Source organism: Paralichthys olivaceus, chromosome 13 (genome assembly GCF_024713975.1).
Source record: "Paralichthys olivaceus isolate ysfri-2021 chromosome 13, ASM2471397v2, whole genome shotgun sequence".
In the NCBI taxonomy this organism is placed as follows: Eukaryota; Metazoa; Chordata; class Actinopteri; order Pleuronectiformes; family Paralichthyidae; genus Paralichthys; species Paralichthys olivaceus.
The window spans coordinates 594,938-615,793 of NC_091105.1; the positions used below are offsets into that span (position 1 = coordinate 594,938).

At 44.3% G+C, this 20,856-nt stretch overlaps 1 protein-coding gene across 4 annotated transcripts; it reads left to right on the forward strand.

Moving 5' to 3' along the window:
• The first annotated feature begins 1,186 nt into the window (after nucleotides 1-1,186).
• On the forward strand, nucleotides 1,187-20,600 carry atp2c1 (ATPase secretory pathway Ca2+ transporting 1). 4 transcript variants are annotated; one of them, XM_069537225.1, is made up of 27 exons: nucleotides 1,187-1,287; nucleotides 8,604-8,708; nucleotides 9,180-9,296; nucleotides 10,717-10,806; nucleotides 11,431-11,466; nucleotides 11,608-11,669; nucleotides 11,935-12,043; nucleotides 12,231-12,386; nucleotides 13,237-13,305; nucleotides 13,499-13,574; nucleotides 13,655-13,721; nucleotides 14,372-14,496; nucleotides 14,688-14,785; nucleotides 15,230-15,325; nucleotides 15,412-15,501; nucleotides 15,751-15,855; nucleotides 16,102-16,258; nucleotides 16,346-16,516; nucleotides 16,817-16,914; nucleotides 17,058-17,108; nucleotides 17,245-17,411; nucleotides 17,650-17,718; nucleotides 17,929-18,045; nucleotides 18,193-18,340; nucleotides 18,444-18,539; nucleotides 18,625-18,766; nucleotides 18,920-20,600. In XM_069537225.1, exons 1-27 carry the CDS (start codon nucleotides 1,264-1,266, stop codon nucleotides 19,039-19,041), a joined length of 2,763 nt encoding a protein of 920 aa, XP_069393326.1. In that variant the 5' UTR covers nucleotides 1,187-1,263; the 3' UTR covers nucleotides 19,042-20,600. The 4 variants fall into 4 exon arrangements, with proteins under 4 accessions (XP_069393326.1, XP_069393327.1, XP_069393328.1 ...); XM_069537226.1 differs by lacking the exon at nucleotides 1,187-1,287 and adding an exon at nucleotides 5,465-5,591; XM_069537227.1 differs by lacking the exon at nucleotides 1,187-1,287 and adding an exon at nucleotides 6,054-6,486.
• The last annotated feature ends 256 nt before the right edge of the window (nucleotides 20,601-20,856 follow it).

Consider the following 20,856-nt stretch of genomic DNA (forward strand, 5'->3'; position numbering starts at 1 on the left):
TTAAAACACACAGTCGATAGAATGTGATGCTTGTATGTAGATTAATCTGAGTAGATCAGAACCAGTGGATGAAAAGACGACAGCTGTCAGATGAACGTAGCTCTGTGAAAACTCTGAAATGTGGAAAAAATAATTACAATCAAGTTATTTAATGATAAAGTATAAGTTCATTAAATTTGAAGTTGTGTATGGTACTTAATACTTTATTAGTACTAAGTTAGTTACACAGCTGGAATGTGACTAATGATAACTTTAAGTAATACATTTCTGTTTCCGTATCAAAGATCTTATTTTTTAATTGTTTATTTAAATAGAACAAAGGGCTGAAATGAAAACGCCAGGACGATCATCTTCACCGCACACGATCTTTGTTTGGAGCCAGGGGAACGTTCTGGTTGTGACGTCACCGTGACCTGAGCGGAAATCACGGGAGTTGATTTTCAAAATAAAAAACTCAGAAACTCACACTGTGATGAACAGAAATACATGTGACATGTTTGTATAGAAATAAAAACGTGACGTGATTTATAATCTGTGTTCGTTTTGTTATTTTTATATTCTTTATTTCTGTCATGAAAATAAAAAACGCAATATCTACTTTTATCCACTATATCTACTTTTTTACTTGAAATTAGTATCTTAGAATAATAAGTAACTCACTAAATGAGTTCATAGTGTAAAAGAATAAAGAACAAACTGAGTCAATGTCTTCACTAAATACTGAGCCTGAAGACAGCAGAGCAGATTGTCGGCCCAGGACAGACGGTCGAGACGTAGAATACCATACGTACAATAAATAAATAAATACAATAGATAAATACAATAGATAAATACAATAAATAAATAAATACAATAAATAAATACAATAGATAAATAAATAAATACAATAAATACATACAATAGATAAATACAATAAATAAATACAATAAATAAATACAATAGATAAATACAATAAATAAATACAATAGATAAATACAATAAATAAATACAATAAATAAATACAATAAATAAATAAATACAATAAATACAATAAATAAATACAATAGATAAATACAATAAATAAATACAATAAATAAATTAAATAAATACATAAATAAATAAATAAATAAATACATAAATAAATAAATAAATAAATACAATAAATAAATAAATACATATAATAAAAGGTGGTTTCCGGCCTCGCCCTGGGTGTGGCTTTAACTCTGAAGGTGGACCGGAAGTGCAGTGTGCAGTGATGGCCGCTGCTCGCTGCTCTCACGGAAGATGCTGAAGAAACGGGAGCCGCTGGTAAGTTCAACGTTTCAGGACTTTTCATGTCAAATATCCGCTGATTCCGAAACCGAATCCACCGAGTGTTACCGGAACTAACGCGGGACCGACACCGACACCGAGCGGAGCTGGATCCCCGCCGCGGAGCGAGCGAGGCGACGGGTGGTTTGGTTTAGTTTGGCCGAGAGTGGAGCTCTGTGCGCGGCTGTTAGCTCGCTGCTGTCACCGGAGGGGCGCTGATGTCCGCCCCCACACCGACCTCCGGTGGCGCCGCTGCGTGGGGACACGGAGGCCGGTGGATGGTGGACAGCACGGCGGGGACTGGGGTCGTTTCACCGGTGGAAACGTTCAGCCTCCGCCGCTTGCCACCGTTGTGTTTATCGCTAGCGGTGCTAGCCAAAAGCTAACCGAGGCTAATGTGTATGTGTGTTTTGTGTGTGTGTTTTGTGTGTGTGTGTGTGTGTGTGTGTGTGTGTGTGTGTGTGTGTGTTTTGTGTGTGTGTGTGTTGTGTGAGTTGTGTGTGTGTATGTGTTTTGTGTGTTGTGTGTGTGTGTGTTTTGTGTGTGTGTATGTGTTTTGTGTGTTGTGTGTGTGTGTGTTTTGTGTGTGTGTGTGTTGTGTGAGTTGTGTGTGTGTATGTGTTTTGTGTGTGTGTGTATGTGTTTTGTGTGTGTGTGTGTGTGTGTGTGTGTGAGTTGTGTGTGTGTTGTCTGTGTGTGTGTATGTGTTTTGTGTGTTGTGTGTTTTGTCTGTGTGTTTTGTGTGTGTGTGTGTGTGTTATAGGTGAATTGATCTATTGTTAGAAATTAAATATAAAATAATCTTAGAGATGTTTTACTAGTGTGTTTCATCTGAATTGTACAAATCGTAGTTTTCTTTACCCTAGAATGGGCCTTTATATTGAAATACTTTATATTGAAAGAGTTTATATTGAAAGACTTTATATTGAAATACTTTATATTGAAAGAGTTTATATTGAAATACTTTATATTGAAATACTTTATATTGAAAGACTTTATATTGAAATACTTTATATTGAAAGAGTTTATATTGAAATACTTTATATTGAAAGAGTTTATATTGAAATACTTTATATTGAAAGACTTTATATTGAAAGAGTTTATATTGAAATACTTTATATTGAAATACTTTATATTTACACCAGGAGTGGGTCCTCTCTATGGAGGCAGCCATGTTTTTTACAGTAGCTCAGACTGGACAAACTAAACCTTTTGAGTTTCCATGACAACTGAAGCTGCCACAGGTGTTGTTGACTTTGAGTGCTGTCGACTGTTTGTGTTGTTTACTGTTTGTGTCGACTGTAGGTGTTGTCGAATGAAGGTTGTGTTGACTCTAGGTTTTGTCGACTGTAGGTGATGTCGACTGTAGGTGTTGTCGACTGAAGGTGGTGTTGACTGTAGGTTGTGTTGACTGTAGGTGATGACGACTGTAGGTGGTGTCGACTGTATGTGTTGTCGACTGTATGTGTTGTCGACTGTAGGTGTTGTCGACTGTAGGTGATGTCGACTGCAGGTGTTGTTGACTGCAGGTTGTATCGACTGTAGGTGTTGTCGACTGTAGGTGTTGTCGACTGTATGTGTTGTCGACTGTAGGTTGTGTTGCTGTGCTAACACACAGTGTGTTCCTGGAGAGTGGGACACAAAGACTCCTATAAGCAGCTTATCCTGAATCATAAGACTATAACCAGGATGTGAGGCGGCGTCCAGGATATAAATCTCATTATAACAAACACAGTTTAATCCTGAGGCTGAGCGGAGCCCGGTGTGTTTGCTCAGGTTGTCTACCTGCTAAAGACCGGGGGGGGGGGGGGGCACGTGTGAAGGTGGTGGAGTTTCCGTGACTCTCCATCCATTCCTCCCTCCTCATGATAACCTCTTCCTCAGTGTCTCACCCTCTTTCACACTCGGCTGCTTCCTTCCATTAAACTCTGCTGGCGTCTGAGTCGGGTCACGCTGACTATCCGCAGCAGCCTGCCGGTCCGTTCAGCCTCGTTCAACATCCACTCAGTTTCCCTGAGATCCTGCCGGACCCGACTGAACCTTTGACCACTAGACAGAGACACAGTGAACATCAGAGCTGAGCAGGTTACAGTGTTTTCAGTGATGGTAGCAGAGCGGCTGTTATTCTTATCAGCAGTTTTTCTCCTTTACAAACAAATCTTCAGACTTCGAACACAACACGACATTGACAGTGTTTCTGTTGGACTTCATTAAGACAGAATGCAGACGACTCAAACATTAAACATCCTCCAATGAGCTCAGTCTCCTTATGAAGCCACATTTAAATGATCTGCACCAACACACACACACACACACTCATAAACACATGTCCAAGTGTGTCTCATGTCAGATTATTAAAGACAGAGAAATAAAAATGTTCTTGACCGGTACCACATCCCTCCACTAAGTTACTGGTATCTGTGTCGGTCCAACAATACAGGAAGTGAAATAAATAACTGTTACTGTCCCGCCTCCTGCTGCTCTACAGGCTCCGCCCCTCAGTCGGACGATCTGCTGCTGCTTCACACACACTGACTACACAACATGACCACACAACATGACCACACAACGTGTCTACACAACATGACCACACAACGTGTCTACACAACATGTCTACACAACATGACCACACAACATGACCACACAACATGTCTACACAACATGACCACACAACGTGTCTACACAACATGTCTACACAACATGACCACACAACATGTCTACACAACATGACCACACAACGTGTCTACACAACATGTCTACACAACATGACCACACAACATGTCTACACAACATGACCACACAACGTGTCTACACAACGTGTCTACACAACATGTCTACACAACATGACCACACAACATGACTACACAACATGACTACACAACATGTCTACACAACATGACTACACAACATGTCTACACAACATGACCACACAACATGACCACACAACATGACTACACAACATGTCTACACAACATGTCTACACAACATGTCTCTGTTTCACAGAGTTCCTGTGTGAAAGCAGCTTCTCTTGCTTCGCTGGATAAAGCTCTGTTTGCAAACAGTGCAAATTCATTTCTAATGATTCTTTATTTGTTTGAAAGGATCATTTTGTGATGTTTCACTTTTTTACTAGTTTTGTTACTTCGGCTGCTTCTCAAACCAGTTTTTCCATCATATCAAGTTTCCCTAACACTCAATTTAAGGAGACAATTTGAATGTGTGAGTATTTATGGTCTGAAGCTGCTCCAGTTTAAAGACACTGATGCTAAAAATAAGAAGTTTTATTTCCACAGTGGACAGATCCTGGTCCCACTCTGTAGGAATTAATTGAGTCTTGTCTGTGAAAGTCGCAGCCTCGTGTTTGGCTTTGACCTACTTTGCCTCAGACTAGTTTTTCTCTGTGACTGTCATTAAATTAGACGAGCTTAGTAGTGAACATCGACCCTGTGGCCATTTAGAACTGCACTCAGCTGATATCACGTCTCGGCTGCTGATAAACGAGGCGTTTGTGCTTTCGCCTTGAAAGCAGTCGGTCAGTGGGGAGTTGAAATGAACACCAGCGTTAGTGAAGCGTGTCGATAACAGAGGACGATCATCACCTTGACTTTAAACCTGAAATCTCAGTGTGAAACTGAAGCTGCAGCAGATTATCAGTCATTGTGTGTTTAAAGAGCACAAACTTCAACCTGTGCACTGATTGACCTTAACTGAGCTGCAGCGGCAATAACTTTCTGCTCATTACCTTGTATTTAGTTTTTTAAGGTGTTTTTGGTCAAGACAGAAATAACAGGAGTTGAGCCAAAGTGATTTGACAATGATGGATAAAAGATAAGAACAATGTCCGAAACAAATCTGTAGAAGAAAATAAAAGACATTGACAATAAGTTAAGTTTATTTGCGGCACATTTAAGAATCATGTTTACACATTAGTAAAATAAAATAAGATAAAAATAAAAGTAGTCATTGCACAGATAGAAACCATAAATGGAGACTTGGGTAAAGTCGCAGCACTGAATCAGCTTTAATTTCACCAGGTGTGACATCCAATCCTGTGATTCTCTTACGCTCAAACGTTTGGTTCTTCCTGTTGCTAAATTCTTCTGAAACAGGAATGTGGTTTGTGTGAGTCCCGTCCGTCCTGTTTTCCGCCCTGTTACAGTTACTGTGTTTCGGTGTCAGAGGTGAAGTCCTTGTTTCCTGTTGTGAGGATTAAACTGGCTGTACGCTGCTACAAACATCACACGTGCTACAAACAACAAAGAACGGATTTACCGCTGTAGCGCCGGTGTGTCGTGAGTTATGTGCGTGTTTGTTTGGAATTTTATACACGTGTGTGGGTCCTTGTTTGTGTGTGAGGTGAATAGACAACACATTGCTTCTCTACTACGTGTTTGTAGTTGAGTGGAGTAGCTCGCCCTCTCTCTCTCCTCTGTGCAGCCAGACTGATGCTGAGCCGAGGTGTCGGAGGAAAAATGAGCGTCCCTGCAGGGATCTGGCTCTCGGCCCACACCGACTCTCAGCACATGAGTTTGACCTGAAACTAATTTGAGCTGCTGGGAAAGGATGAGGGTGATGATGATGATGATGATGATTGTAATGAGGGCAGGACGATGGTTTGCTGACAGGACTCTGGAACAGGTCCCTTGTCCTGTGTTGTCTTTACACTTTGATTTTTATTTGAAGTTTGAATGTCAGGAGGACGTATGTAAGAAATGAGCCTCAGACACTTTTAACCTTTATTCTAAAAATGTGATGTTTCACAGACTCAAACATTTGAATCATATTGATTGACAACATTCAGCCTGCTGTTGCCCTCCCATCCTGAAGAGGGCAGTCCAGGAGTCTTGGTCCATCAGGTGGATCTTCTGATAAGCCCCGGTCACTAATCAGAAACAATCCTCTCACCTCTGCTGCTGGAGGCCTCACCGTCCGCTCTGTTCACTGCTCAACCTCCCACAGCTCAGGACGAGTCTGTCTGCTCAGAGGCACTACGGCAGCAGAGGAGGCAGACGTCACTTTCCACTGTGTCTGGTCGGTGGGACTTCCTCTTGTGATGTGTGAGCAGAGGAGAACCTGGACATGTTAGCTAATGCTAAGAGCCTGAGTCCTGCTTAATGCCAACTGACCAGGTCACAGTGTCTGTGCTGATCTGAGGACGTGTCTGTGCTGATCTGAGGACGTGTCTGTGGAGAGCAGGTGAGACACCTCTCGTGTGTCAGAGGTGATTATCACGTCCACTAGAATGAAAACTCATCATCATCATTTATCAGCCAATCAATGGGAATTTGCCTGAACTCCATCTTGGTCCTCGTTAGTTAACACTGAGCGGGAGGTTTTGTTATCTATATTTATGATTAGAACATTTTACTACTGGCCTCACTTCCTAAAAAGCTTCTTTGAATCTGTCGGAGTGAGGAGGCGTCAGCAGCTGTGTGGTAGCTTCTGTCTGTATATGAATCATCTCGTGTCTCTGTGAACTGTGAGTTTGTTCGTGTGGCTGAAGTGAAGAATGATGTTCATCCTCCTGAACCAGTTTCCTGCTCGGGTTCTGCTGCAGTTTGCTGTTTTTACTTTAGTTTGAAAACTCAGCTTCACTTTTACTCGACGTTTAAGGAGTTAAAACAAACACCTGCAGTCAAGTTGTGTTTCTGAGAAACCTGGTGGCAGAAGACGCAGCGGACGAGGTGTTTTATTTTTTTGTCTTCTTCAAACTGAGGCTGTGAAAATATTGTCAGTAGATGAGAAATACCTGAAATTCATTCACCGCTGTGTCTGCTGGACGGGTCGTCTCTAACTGCTGAGCACACAAAGTGAAGGAGACATTCAGTCGTACTGTAGACGTCTGTGGTCACATCACTCCTCCTCTCTGCACTGACATTGAAATAAAAGAACAACTCTGTAAAATCCAGTCGACCGCACTCCGTGAAGAGAGGAAGTTCTGAGAGTGGTGAAACGTCTGGTTCACACAGTCGCAGTAAGTCACACGTGAAGCCGTCCAGTACGACCACAGTCTGAACTGAAGCTCCCTGACTCCAGGCACAGACTGATATTTACCTGAAATGTTCTGGAGGTTCTCTCCAGAGAGGTCAGGACGGGCCCGGACTGTCAGAAAGTCCACAATGTTTTTACCTGGATCACCAGCCAATCACAAACAAGCTCATTAATGCACATTAAGACTGTTGAGGTGATTTTAAAGCTCTTGTCAGTGACACGACTCACGAGCTGACAGAGGAACAGTTGTCTTCATTGGAAGGACGGAGTCATTGTGACTCCGTCCTTCCTGACCGGACCTCAAGTCTCCGGTCTTCTTCTTCTTCTGCTCCTCAAACTCACGGAGCATCAACGATATACTGAAGCTAGTCACTCTGGCCGCTGCAGGTTCCTTTTTCCTGAAACTGATGATCGGCTCCTTGTTTTGTTCAGTGCCAGGTTGGTGGAGCAGCAGCATCCTGACAGTGTCAGACTTCATCCCTGCAGACCGTCTCCTCACTGTTCAGAATCAGTCCAACCAGGCAGCCAGTGGTGTCAAACCTGATGATTGCAGTGGTCCTGTGGGTTGGTGTGCAGTCATGGGTGTAGAGGGGGTCTAGGAGAGGGCGCAGCCCCGTGGGCCTCAGTGTCGGGGGGGCGCAGAGTGATGGGGCCCGCAGTCTAACAGTTTGGGGTCGATTTGTTAAAAAGTCCTTGGTCCATCTGCATGTGTGCGGGCTGTCCCTCAGGCTGTGTCACCATTTTGCTGAGGAGGACGGTGTTGTTGCTGAGCTGAAGTCCTCACGCACAGTTTGTCCCCTGGTGGAGTTTGCAGAGCTGTGTTGATGGAGTCCTCAGTCGACCGGTTCTGTGGGAGTATCCTTGTTGATCCAGGGTGGAGGTGCAGTTTGAATGTGTCTGAGGACAAGACTCTGGAAGCACTTCACTACAGAGCCACCGGTCTGAAGTCTGAAGGCTCTGGATTCTCACAAACCTAAAGGACTGAATGTTAAACTCCACATGTCTGTGACGAGCACAGTTTTTGACTCTGGTGGAACAAAACAACAGCAAGTTCATTAAAAGATTTACTCACCCGTTGTCAGGGTGTAAAGTCAGAGTTTCAAATCAGAGACAGATTAAAAACAAGCTGTTGGAATGTGTCGTTCAGCCGCAGGCAGCAGAGCAGCATCAGACGGAGGTTCAAGTCTCTGCTGTGGTCAGCTGACAGAGCTCAGATTATTTCCAGACTGACTCGCTCCCACAAAGATAAATGTCCTCGAGCTCAGAACTTGTTTTTGTGCGTCCTGTCTGGTCTAATAAAGTTATGTCTCTGTGTCTTGCAGCTTTCCGAGAGACAACCCTCCAGTGAAGATGAGACCATGGTCCCGGTACTGACCTCCAGAAAAGCCAGTGAACTCCCTGTCAACGAAGTAGCGTGTGTCCTGCAGGTACAGTATCCTCAGAGCAGAAGACACAGCTGTACTCCAAGTATTCTGTACTACTACCACTAACTACTACAAGTTAAAGACAATTTATTCACATTGAAGACAAAGCAGCAACACAGATGTTAACTCAGCTCATCACTGTCACTCGCTCTCACAGGAATTATTTTGGAATTATAAATATTTGTTATAAATATTTGTTTTAAGAAAGTGTCAGGGTTAGTTATTGAGCAGCAGCGCCCCCTGCAGGCACATGTGGTGGTTGTCTCTGCTGGTCTCTGTCTGAGAGACGAAGTAGATTCTTTACTGCAGTTGACGAGTCGGGAGCAGTGACGGTGTAGGAGCAGGGATTTCTTGTTTCTTTTCTTGGAGCGGTGACGAGGTGGAACTGTTACTGACCCGTGTCGTGTTCTCCACCAGTAAATGATCTGTATGGACACAAACAAAACATGAACAACTTCTTCCAAATCAAACCAGGCCGACCTGCAGTCGGGTCTGACCCAGGAGGAGGTGAACCGCAGGAGGGCGTACCATGGCTGGAACGAGTTCGACATCGGTGAAGAGGAGCCGCTATGGAAGAAATACATCTTACAGGTAATAAATCTATATATCTATTTATTTATATCAGTCCACAGTCGTCCAGCAACAGAATTCAACACAACCTGCACGTGAGTCATCTCAGTGACGGTCCAGAGCCGGAGCTCTTTGTGTTACCACAGACATTATGTCATTTAACTTCACAGAGCACCAGAGCTGCTGGTTTGGTCATTAGAGTCGTTAACGGAGAGCTGATCCACACCGTGTGGCCTCCACGGTTTATAACCGGTGTGTTTGTGTAGATTCTCTCACCATGTAACTGAAGTGTGTGTTCTCCCGCCTTTATCTGACGGTTCCACCGCTGCTGAGTCAGAGGAAGCTGCTCACACGTCCGACAGCAGCTCCGACATAAAACCAACGAACTATTTTTATCTGCTGCCTGATAAATGTCTGGAGGCTCGTCACGTTCCGGAGAGTCATTGTGTTGTCAGGAGAACACACACACACACACACACACACACACACACACACACACACACACACACACACACACACACACACACACTGTAGTACATACAATCTTTATGTTGTACGTGATGTTCTCATTTCAATCATTTTTCAATTTAATATTAATGAGTTGAATGTTCGTGTCGTGCAGCAGTAACAGATCGTCCCTCACACACTTACATAACAACCAGAGCTGATCTGAATGCAGACACAACATGAACCGACGTTCACGAGACAACGAATCATTGTCCCTGAACAAAGACGTTTTGCTCATGAAGAGACGAGACGCACAGAGATATGAAGACGCACACACACATTATCAATCTATTATAATCCAACTCCACCAGATGATTCACCTCCTCTGCTCACAGTTCCACCATATGCACATGGTTTTTTTTGTCCACCCTTGTTTGCACTATTGTCTTGTACAGTTTAAGTCTATTTGCACATAGTAGTTATGTTTATTTTGTTTATGTTCATATCTCTATAACTAAAAATGTTCACGGTTCAAATGACTTTTTCTTTTTTTGTGTTTCCTATGGAAATTCTCTTTCTGCACTTTTCCCTTTCCATACCTCCTGGTCTTCTGTAGCTCTTCCTGTCTGTCCCCCGCAGGGATGTTTGGCAGAAAAGAAACCAGAAGACGATTAATGTTTTAAATGTCTTCTGCAAGAGCAAGTCAACAGATTTACATCGTCTTTCTTCGTGCCCCACTCACATCTGTCACGTCTGTAGCTTGTTTATCGTGCGCTTACAAACTGTTTACGCTTGTTACGTCTTCACCAGCTCAGTGTGCTGTGAGGGAATTAATGCAGAGTTCATATATCGTGTGAACTCGTGCATGAGTCATAGAAAACACTCGTACGAGAATCCTGAGGGTGAAATGAACCTAAACCCTGAAGACAAGTGTCCAGGAGGGACGTCACTGTGGAGTCTAACAGCATCATAACCTCTCTCTGTGTCTCTGTAGTTCAAAGATCCTCTCATCCTGCTGCTGCTGGCGTCGGCTGTCATCAGCATCCTCATGCACCAGTTTGACGACGCTATCAGCATCACTGTGGTGAGTCCGTCCTCCTTCTGCAGACCGGTTTTCATTTCAGTTTGCAGACCTGCACTTGTTGTGCGGATGTTTTATGGGAGCGTGACGATGGAGACTCTGCTGGTGTTGATCTGCAAGTTTGGAAAATGAGATTTAACTAAACGTTGTCTTTCGGATCCCTCTGGGGAAACTTTGCAGCAGTTAATAATTACTTTGATCAATGTTCAGGATGAGAAAACTACAGATGAAAATAAATAATATACAAAGATGGTGAAAGTGTTAAACAGAAAAAACCACTTACTTTTCTGAGTCTCAACTCGCTGTGGAGCTCAAATAAAATGGAACAGGAAAGAACGTGGTCATTTAAAGGAAAAGCTTCATCTTCCAGGACGTGAACAAAACATCACATCAAATACCACATGAGCGTCTCCGAGTACTTCAACAGCTACAGATGTGAGAAGGAAGCAGGATACATGACAATAAAAGGTTCCAGGTTGAATCCTTATATTACGATTCATGAGTTTTTATACTATAAGTGTTGTAAGACGATAAAACCTGAAAATCCATGAGTATGATTTGTGGGTAGTTTATTTGTACACAGGTTCAGTATCAGAGGATTCATCCAGCTGTGTTTCATATTCACAGGCCATCATCATAGTCGTGACAGTTGCCTTCGTCCAGGTAAGTAAATGTTGTCGTTATAGTGTCGTGGATGTTAACATGGATGAGGAAGGTTTACTTGTGTGGATAGAATTCTCTTCTCCATGTTTCTCTTCGTGAACTTGTGCTGCATCAGTTTTTGTTTATTTCTCCCGTGTGAAGGAGTACCGCTCAGAGAAATCTCTAGAAGAGCTCGGGAAGCTGGTTCCTCCAGAATGTCACTGGTGAGTCTGAGGCACATTTAGGGATTCAAACTCAGGAGCTTCGAAATCAGAGAAAACTGAAAACTCGTGTTTGAGTCTGGACCAACAAAAAAAGATGCTTTTGTAAATGGTCACGTAACTTGTGGAGCTAAAATACTCGTCTAATGTTTTGTGTGGACGGAGCATCCGTTACTATAGTTACTGAGTCTTAACTCGTTTACTATTTCATCCACTGAACAACTGATTATTAAAGAACCCCCCTCCCCCCTCTCCCCCCTCCCCCCAGTGTCAGGGACGGGAACCTGGAGCACCTGCTGGCCAGAGAGCTGGTTCCTGGAGACACCGTGTGTCTGTCGGTGGGAGAGAGGGTCCCAGCAGACCTCCGCCTCTTTGAGGTACACACACACACACACACACACACACACAGTATTGTGCTGTATTTTACATAATAAAGATAATTTCCTAGAAAAGAGAAATGTTTTGGTTTCAAAAATAAAGGGACAGTTTGTCCCCTGATCAGTTTGAACAGTTAATTATTTATTTATCAGAGTTTAGTGACTCCTCCGTGTTTGTCCTCCGCAGGCGACCGACCTGTCTGTGGATGAGTCCAGTCTGACAGGGGAAACCGCCCCCTGCTCCAAATCTACCTCCCACCAGCGGGCAACCACCAATGGAGACATCGCCTCCCGCAGCAACATCGCCTTCATGGGGACGTTGGTGCGATGTGGCAAAGCCAAGGTACCAACACAGCCTCAGTCTACTTGTTCTTTAACTACACAGTGAACTTAGTGTAAAGCCCTGTTCACAGGTACAAACTGCTTCACCTGTTGAAAATGAAGAATGAAACGTGAACAACAGGAAAACAATTCAAATCAGTTTGAGGAACATTACAGCAGAAAGAAAAGTCAAAGTCTCAATTAGAATAATCAGAAAAACAAACTGTGTTTGAGGTTGAAAAGTTCAAGGTTAATTCCGACCTCAACTCTGTGAAACGTGTCTTTAAAAGAAGAAAGTGTGAGATTAGTTTGTGTCTTTAGTCTTTAATCAGATATGTCACTGTCTCTTCTTTTTCTATTTTCATTTGTTGTTTAAAACAAATTTCAGATAACTTTAGAAATGATCTTAGAAATGTTTAGTCAGACTTTCTAAAAGATCCAGGTCAGATTTTCTTCTTCTTCCTCTTAAATTCTTCATTTAGGAAAATACAAGAGCTGTTGGTACAAACACATTCGTTTGATTTTAAGTACACACAGATTTTACGAGTGGTTCTGTCCTTGACGTGTGTTCTCAGGTGTGTTGGTAGAGGCGAGGATTCAAACTGATACAAAGCCTCAACACTTGTTTGGACACAGACGCGTCACGTTAGTACGAACAAGTGTCGGAGGAATTTAAGAGGAGAAAGGAGCAGGAGGCAGAATGTTGATCATAACAAACTAGAACACATTGTGCTCAATGTTGAACTCAGACCAACATACACGTGCTGTAACCACACTTATTATATTAGATGCAGAAACATATGATATGAACTCAAACCATGTTCATGTACATGTGTGTGATCTTTGTGTAAAGCTGTCGAACTCCTCCTCAGGGCATCGTCATAGGAACCGGAGAGAGCTCTGAGTTTGGGGAAGTTTTCAAGATGATGCAAGCAGAAGAGGTAACGGTTCTAAGATGGTTCCCTTCTTCTGTCTGCTGCACACTGAACTACAGATCATCTCCAGAACTGTTCTGTATGTGAGAACAAATGTCTCAGTCGCTGTCTCTGGACATTTCCTGGATCTTCTCCTGCAGCCTCAGTGTCAGTCCATGAAAACTTGTTGTGACCCCTCTGTCTGTCTGCTTCTGCTCAGGCTCCTAAAACTCCGCTGCAGAAGAGCATGGACCTGCTGGGGAAGCAGCTCTCTCTTTATTCCTTTGGCATCATCGGTTGGTTTCCTCTCGTCAGTCGTCAGCGTCTTGGTGTCCCATGCCCTGGTTTTGTCTGATTGATGTGACTGTGTTTTTAGGGGTCATCATGCTGGTGGGCTGGCTGCAGGGGAAGAGGATCCTCGACATGTTCACCATCGGTGTCAGGTAGATGTCGTCCAATCAGCGGACTGATGTTTACTCTCTGACGACATCCACACTAATACGTTTTAGTTTTAAATCTAAAAAAAGAAAAGAGTCCCTGCTCTTACTTTCACTGCTGCTGCCACCGTGGACACGTGTGACAGACGCCTCACATGAACCCAGAAGTCAACACGTAACAAGAGTCACATGACCAGCAGGGGCAGTAGAGAGCAGGGAAGTCCTGGCACACAGGAATAAAGTAGAAAATGTTCCTTCTGTTTCAGAGACTGAGACGTTCAGATTATAAATAAACTTTAACAAATCATTTTATGATTAATATACAGATAACTAATCATTTCCTCCAGAAAATAACAAAGATCTTGATTTGTAAATAAATTTCAGTATCTTGAAACAGCGCAGCAAAATAAAATGTCCAATGATTGGATCAGACTGTGGCAGCAACATAAAACCAGATGAGTTGTGATGTAAGTTTCAAAGAGAGAAGAAATGACACAAAAAGACAAATAACAAAGTCAAAAATATTCATTTTTAAAACTGTTCTAAAGATGAATCTTTATATTTTCAGTCAAATTAAAACATGTTCAATGTTGGTTAATGCTGTAAAGGTGAAACCTCATCTCGGGGACGTACTGTTTGTCCCTTGTCTCCCTCAGTCTGGCGGTAGCTGCCATCCCAGAGGGTCTGCCCATCGTGGTGACGGTGACGCTGGCGCTCGGTGTGATGCGCATGGTGAAGAAAAGGGCCATCGTCAAGAAGCTCCCCATCGTGGAAACTCTGGGTAGTGAAGAGTTAATTATCCTCAACATCCCGGTGTCTCACGGCCTCGGACACGTCGCCCGCACAGTGTTTCTCAGTGTCGACCCAAAGCTGAAATAATCACTCTCCATCGTATCGACTGATGTGACTTCAGTTTTCACGTGTTTGTCTCTGTTGGTCTGACGAGCTGCTCGTGTTGTCGTCCTCCATCAGGCTGCTGCAACGTGATCTGCTCAGACAAGACGGGAACTCTGACCAAGAACGAGATGACCGTCACTCAGCTGTACACGTCAGATGGGCTCCACGCCGAGGTGAGAAGTTTAGAATCGGACGGTCCGGTTCTAAAATAACAAAAAGAATCGAATGTTTCCTGATCGTGAAAGTAGATTTCTGCGACAGATCTGACAGATCTCCACCTCTCAACACTGATGACGTAGAGTTGTGTAGAAAAGTGATGTTTTCACAAAAAGAAACTCAAGTTTTGAGAAACAGAAAATGACTTTGACCAGAGGAGCTGAAAGCTGAAGTGAGAGATTCCGCTTGAGAAGAAGTTTAATACTGGATCTGGAAGCGTGAGCTGCAGAACATGTGATGATGTGGAGAGAAAATGAGTTTAGAAGCTTCAGTGTCTCTGCTGGATGGTTTTCAGTTGTTCTGTCTGTTCGTCCAGATCTCAGTGACGATGACGCCAGATATTTCTTAATCATATGTTCGGTCTTTTCTCCCAACACGTGTAATTTTTACCCACAACACAGGTGACGGGCGTCGGCTACAACAGAGAAGGAGAAGTGTTTCTGGACGGAGAGATCCTCCACGGCTCCTCCTGCCCCTCGGTCAGTAGGATCGTGGAGGTGAGTTGACTGAAGGGAAAATATCAAGTCTGCATATTTTGAACCTGCTGTTGTAGAAGATGATTCACTGGTGTCTGTGACGTCAGGTCGGCTGTGTGTGCAACGACTCCGTGATCAAGAATCACACTCTGCTGGGACGACCAACTGAGGGAGCGCTCATCGCCCTCGCCATGAAGGTAAAGACAGACATGTGACGTGAAGTCTCATTCACTCTGGAGTTCACTGTCCTTTAGAGTCGTTCGTCTTCTACGTGTACGGCTCTCAGAGACACGCCCACTCACTCACTGGGAAGGTTCCACATGTTTTCTGCAGGAAAATGTCCAGGGACACTCAAAAGCTGATGTCTCTGGTCCAGCGGATGTCTCTGGTCCAGCTGATGTCTCTGGTCCAGGTGTTGTCCCTGATCCAGCTGTTGTGTCTTCCAGATGGGGCTGGAGAGCTTGCAGAAGGAGTACGTGCGTCTGGAGGATCATCCCTTCACCTCGGAGCAGAAGTGGATGGCGGTCCGCTGTGTTCACCGCACCCAGCAGGTCTGTACGCCCCCTAGCTGTGTGTCATGATTATTATTTATATGTCGTGTCATGTGATCAGCGGTCTTTCTTTCTTTATTTGTTGTTATTGTGATCATATGATCCAACATACTGAAGATAATGAAGAGTTGTGATCTGTAGTTCAACACACAGGAAAGATTGACGTAACTGTAAAAATTAACTTTTGATAGTATGAACCACAAAGTTGTTTTTAGCATTAGCTGGATGTGTGAATCGCCTCCTCAGGACCAGCCTGGAGTTTACTTCCTGAAGGGGGCGTACGAGCAGGTGATTCGATTCTGCAGCTCCTACAACAGCAGGGGAACCACACTTCCCATCACCAACCAGCAGAGGGAGCTCTACCAGCAGCAGATCAGCTACATGGGCTCGGCCGGCCTGAGAGGTGAGAAGAGCCGCCGACAGGAAGTTAGCTCGGAGAACGTGAACGCCTTTAAACTCGCTCATTCCCTCTCCCTCCTCCCCCCCGCAGTGCTGGCGTTTGCGTCCGGATCAGAGATGGGGAACCTGACCTTCCTGGGTCTGGTGGGCATCATCGACCCCCCGAGGTCAGGGGTCAAAGAGGCCGTGGCCACGCTCATCTGCTCCGGTGTCGCCATCAAGATGATCACTGGAGACTCGCAGGAGACGGCTGTGTCCATAGGTCAGAGAGCGTGGAGTCGTATTCTCATTGATGTAGAACACTGAGGTCATGTGACAAAACTATTTCATCTAAATTGTTTCAAGTGTCAATCACTGTAAACTAAGATGGACAACCTCTGGATCGCCCCCTGCTGGCTGGCACCAGCATAGGTCATGAACCGCCCCCTCATCAATCATCAGAATAATGTTAATATCACAATCTTTAACAAAGCGTCTCAATATTCAAAGATCAGACTCAGAAACAAGTGAACACGACAGTTTATCTTCTTTATAAAGATGTTCCACGTGTGTGTCTCTGCAGCCAGTCGTCTGGGTCTGTTCTCTAAAGGATGTCAGTGTCTGTCAGGAGAAGAAGTCGATCAACTGGACCTGCAGCAGCTTTCACACATCGTCCCCAGAGTGAGAGACACACAGAGACAGACACACACACACACACACAGCAGCAGGTAGTTTATCTCTGTACATCATTAGTGTGTTTGTGTCTGATCCTGTGTGTGTGTGTGTGTCTGTGTGTGTGTGTCTGTGTGTGTGTGTCTGTGCAGATCGCTGTGTTTTATCGAGCGAGTCCGAGACACAAGCTGAAGATCGTCAAGGTGAGAACCTCAGACTCAGTGTGGAGAACTTGTTATTTGTCCTTCAAGATGTTCCAGCTCGGGACATGACCGGACTTTTCCAGAGAAATCACGTTCAGTCTTCTTCAGAATCGTGTAAAGCTCCGTCTCTCCGCAGTCGCTCCAGAACCTCGGCGCTGTGGTCGCCATGACAGGCGACGGCGTGAACGACGCTGTCGCTCTGAAAGCGGCCGACATCGGCATCGCGATGGGCCAGACGGGAACGGACGTCTGCAAGGAGGCGGCTGATATGATCCTGGTGGACGACGACTTCCAGACAATCATGTGAGTCAGACCAGGAAGTTATTCATAGAAACGGAGACGTCGAGTTAACGTGAAACAAACTTCATTCAGCTGATTCCACGAATAATTATCCTGAGTAGAAAAACCTCCTGGTTTTAAAACTGTGAAGACAGAAACTTTTCTCAGAACATCAGAATGAAAATGACAGATTCGTTCTCTCGATGTGTTGAATTCTCTTTTTATTTGTTTTTGAAATTTAAGTTTTTTGTTCTTTTTCCAGGTCGGCCATCGAGGAAGGAAAAGGAATTTATAACAACATCAAAAACTTTGTCCGTTTTCAGCTGAGCACGTGAGTCAAGGTCGTCTCTGTTCTCCCGATGTTCTCCTCGTGTTCTCCCGATGTTCTCCCAATGTTCTCCTCGTGTTCTCCCGATGTTCTCCTCGTGTTCTCCCCATGTTCTCCTCGTGTTCTCCTCGTGTTCTCCCTGTGTTCTCCTCGTGTCCTGATGTAGTTTGTGTGTTCTCTGTAACGCTGCGTCCATCTTGTTTCTGTCTCCAGGAGCATTGCTGCGCTGACGCTCATCTCTCTGGCGACGCTGATGAACTTCCCCAACCCGCTGAACGCCATGCAGATCCTGTGGATCAACATCATCATGGACGGACCTCCTGCTCAGAGGTACAGGAGCATCATGGGAAGTGTAGTGCAAAGACTGATTGCAGGAAGTCTCTGTCCTACACGTCCAAACTTTCCGAGTGTTACAAACTGTGTGTGTGTGTGTGTGTGTGTGTGTGTGTGTGTGTGTGTCTGTGTGTGTGTGTCCAGTTTGGGCGTGGAGCCCGTCGACCGGGACGTGATCAGAAAACCTCCTCGTAACGTAAGAGACAGCATCATCACCCGAAGTCTGATCATCAAAGTCCTGGTGTCTGCGTTCGTCATCGTCTGTGGGACTCTGTTCGTCTTCTGGAGAGAGGTGTCTTCTCCTTCTTCTTCTTCTTCTCCTTCTTCTTCTTCTTCTTCTTCTCCTTCTTTCCAAGACTTTAATTCAAATTCTAACTTTACTCTTCGCTCTTCAGTTGCAGGACAACGTGATCACTCCTCGAGACACGACCATGACCTTCACCTGCTTCGTCTTCTTCGACATGTTCAACGCTCTGAGCTCGCGCTCACAGGTGAGACGTTCTCCCCGGTATCGTTCTTCGTATGTGAGGTGATGATACGAGCGTGTGACGTGTGATCGTGTGTCGTCATCCTCAGACTCGTATGGTCCATGAGATGGGTCTGTGCAGCAACAGGACGTTCTGTTACGCCGTGCTGGCGTCCATCATGGGCCAGCTGCTCGTCATCTACTTCCCTCCGCTGCAGAACGTCTTCCAGACCGAGAGCCTCAGCTTCTTTGGTAAGAGTTTGACCTTAAAGGAACACGTTAGCACGTTAGCTTGTCAGCATGTGTAAAGACTGAATTGCTCTGAAACATGTTTTGACAAAGTTAAACTGTGACTCAGCAGTTTGTCTGTGACGCTGTGACTCAGCAGTCTTGTTTGTCTTGCAGACCTGCTGTTCCTGGTGAGTCTCACCTCGTCGGTGTGCGTTGTGTCGGAGGCCATTAAGAAGGTGGAGAGGTGGAGGGGGGTTCAGAGGAGCCCCCCCACTGACTGTTTCCATGAGGTATGACCACCCCCCCATCACTGCAGCCGGGGCCGAATGACTCTGACCTTTGGAGGGCGAAGAGAACGGCTGAAGGTGGCGGGTTTTGGGATCTTACCGACTCATTCAGACTGAAAGCACTTGTGGGATTTTCCCGCGAGATCCTCGGACTCTGGTCTGCGACTGGAGGAGACGGAGTGAGGCGAGAGGAGGGGGACGGCTGCCGGTGTCCTGACTCTGTACTCGGCGTATTTCATATCGAACCACGGCCCCTCTGTGCTCCTCCTCGCTGTAGATCCCTGTTGAGGTAAAACGCCGCGGACCACCGACCACACCCTCCCACGTGAACCGGCTCGTGATGTAGGACGTAGGTTAGAAAACCCTCGGATGAATCAAACACTAGAGACGTGTGCAATTGTTTGTGTTCGGTCTTTTTTAAACTGATCTTGTAAAAGGGGGTGTGACCACGTCAGACAACTGGTCTGAACCAGCGGCGGGTTCACAACATGGTGGAGGTGTGACGGTGCGGAAACAGTTCGATGCTCCAGCTTCATTATCAGCGATGGAAAGAAAAGGTTCCCTGAGATCTGCTGTAAAGTGAAAACAGTGAAATGTTTAAAAGAAATAAAATGTGACAGATTGAACGTTTCAAACTTTTCTCACCTGAGATCTGAAAACTCAATTATTATTATTATTATTATTATTATTATTATTTGATTTCATTCTGAAAATAAGGAACAAACTCCTCAAAACAGATTTTTAAAATAGTTTCTCGTTTTTTAAATCTCAACAAACAACGTAGAAGTTTTGGGAACTTATTTATCATTAATGAATCTTTTGCTCATTTAACACTTATTGATGTTTTCTTTCTATCAATCTTCAGATTCTGTCGTTATAAAGAGAGAAGCTGTCGTGACTTTAACTCACAGAACAAACGTGTTCACGAGTCGTTTCTGGGGAATAAAAGTAGCGTCACACCTCCACCACACGGGCTTTTTCCTGCGATTCATAGAAAAGAGATTTTCATGCTTCTTCTTCTTCCACTGGTTTATTTAAAATTAAAACTCTGCTGCTGTTTGAAGGTGGAAGGAGAAAAAATACATTTTCTAACCTGCTGAGTTTTACGTTGACGTGATGTCGAGGCGCCGCCGCCGCTTCAGGTGCAAACACAAACTTCAGTCCTGACGCGCTCTCATCTTGTGCCTTAGAGAAGTCGTTCATCGTCTGTCTCCGTGGAAACGGACGCCCTTTACTCACGGATGGTGTCTCTGTTCAGTCCTGATTCATTTTGAGATTCTCCCCAAAGTTTAAGCCACGATAATTTAATTTCATCTTCTTTGTTTATCTTTTTTGTTTGATCAGAATTTTCTTCCACCTCCGATCACTGTCGAGGAGTCGCAGTGCTTTCTGGGAAATGTAGTTTATTTTTGCTGTCTCTGTGATGAAAGTTTTGATTTTAAGATATTTTTTAATTTATTTCCAAAAGGCACATGTGGGCTGTAAAATCACTCTGCTGCTGTTTCCAGCGTTAAATCCTCTTTTTTGTCGTATTGTTCATGAAATAAAAGACGATTTATCTGAAATAACAGCAGAGTCTATTTTTCTTTCTTCCAAGTTTTCGTCTCTCATGTCGGTAAATTAATGAGATTTTATTTCAGCAGATATATTAAAGAGTTTTTTACAACATGAGTCTTATTCTTGTAGCTTTTGTCCAGAATCGACTGATTGAGGTGTAAACAAAAAACTAAACAGAAACTAAGAAGACGTTCATGTGTAAAATGTGGATTGAGCTCCTCATCAGCCACAGTGAACATGTAACACGTGAAGTACATGTAGACAGTC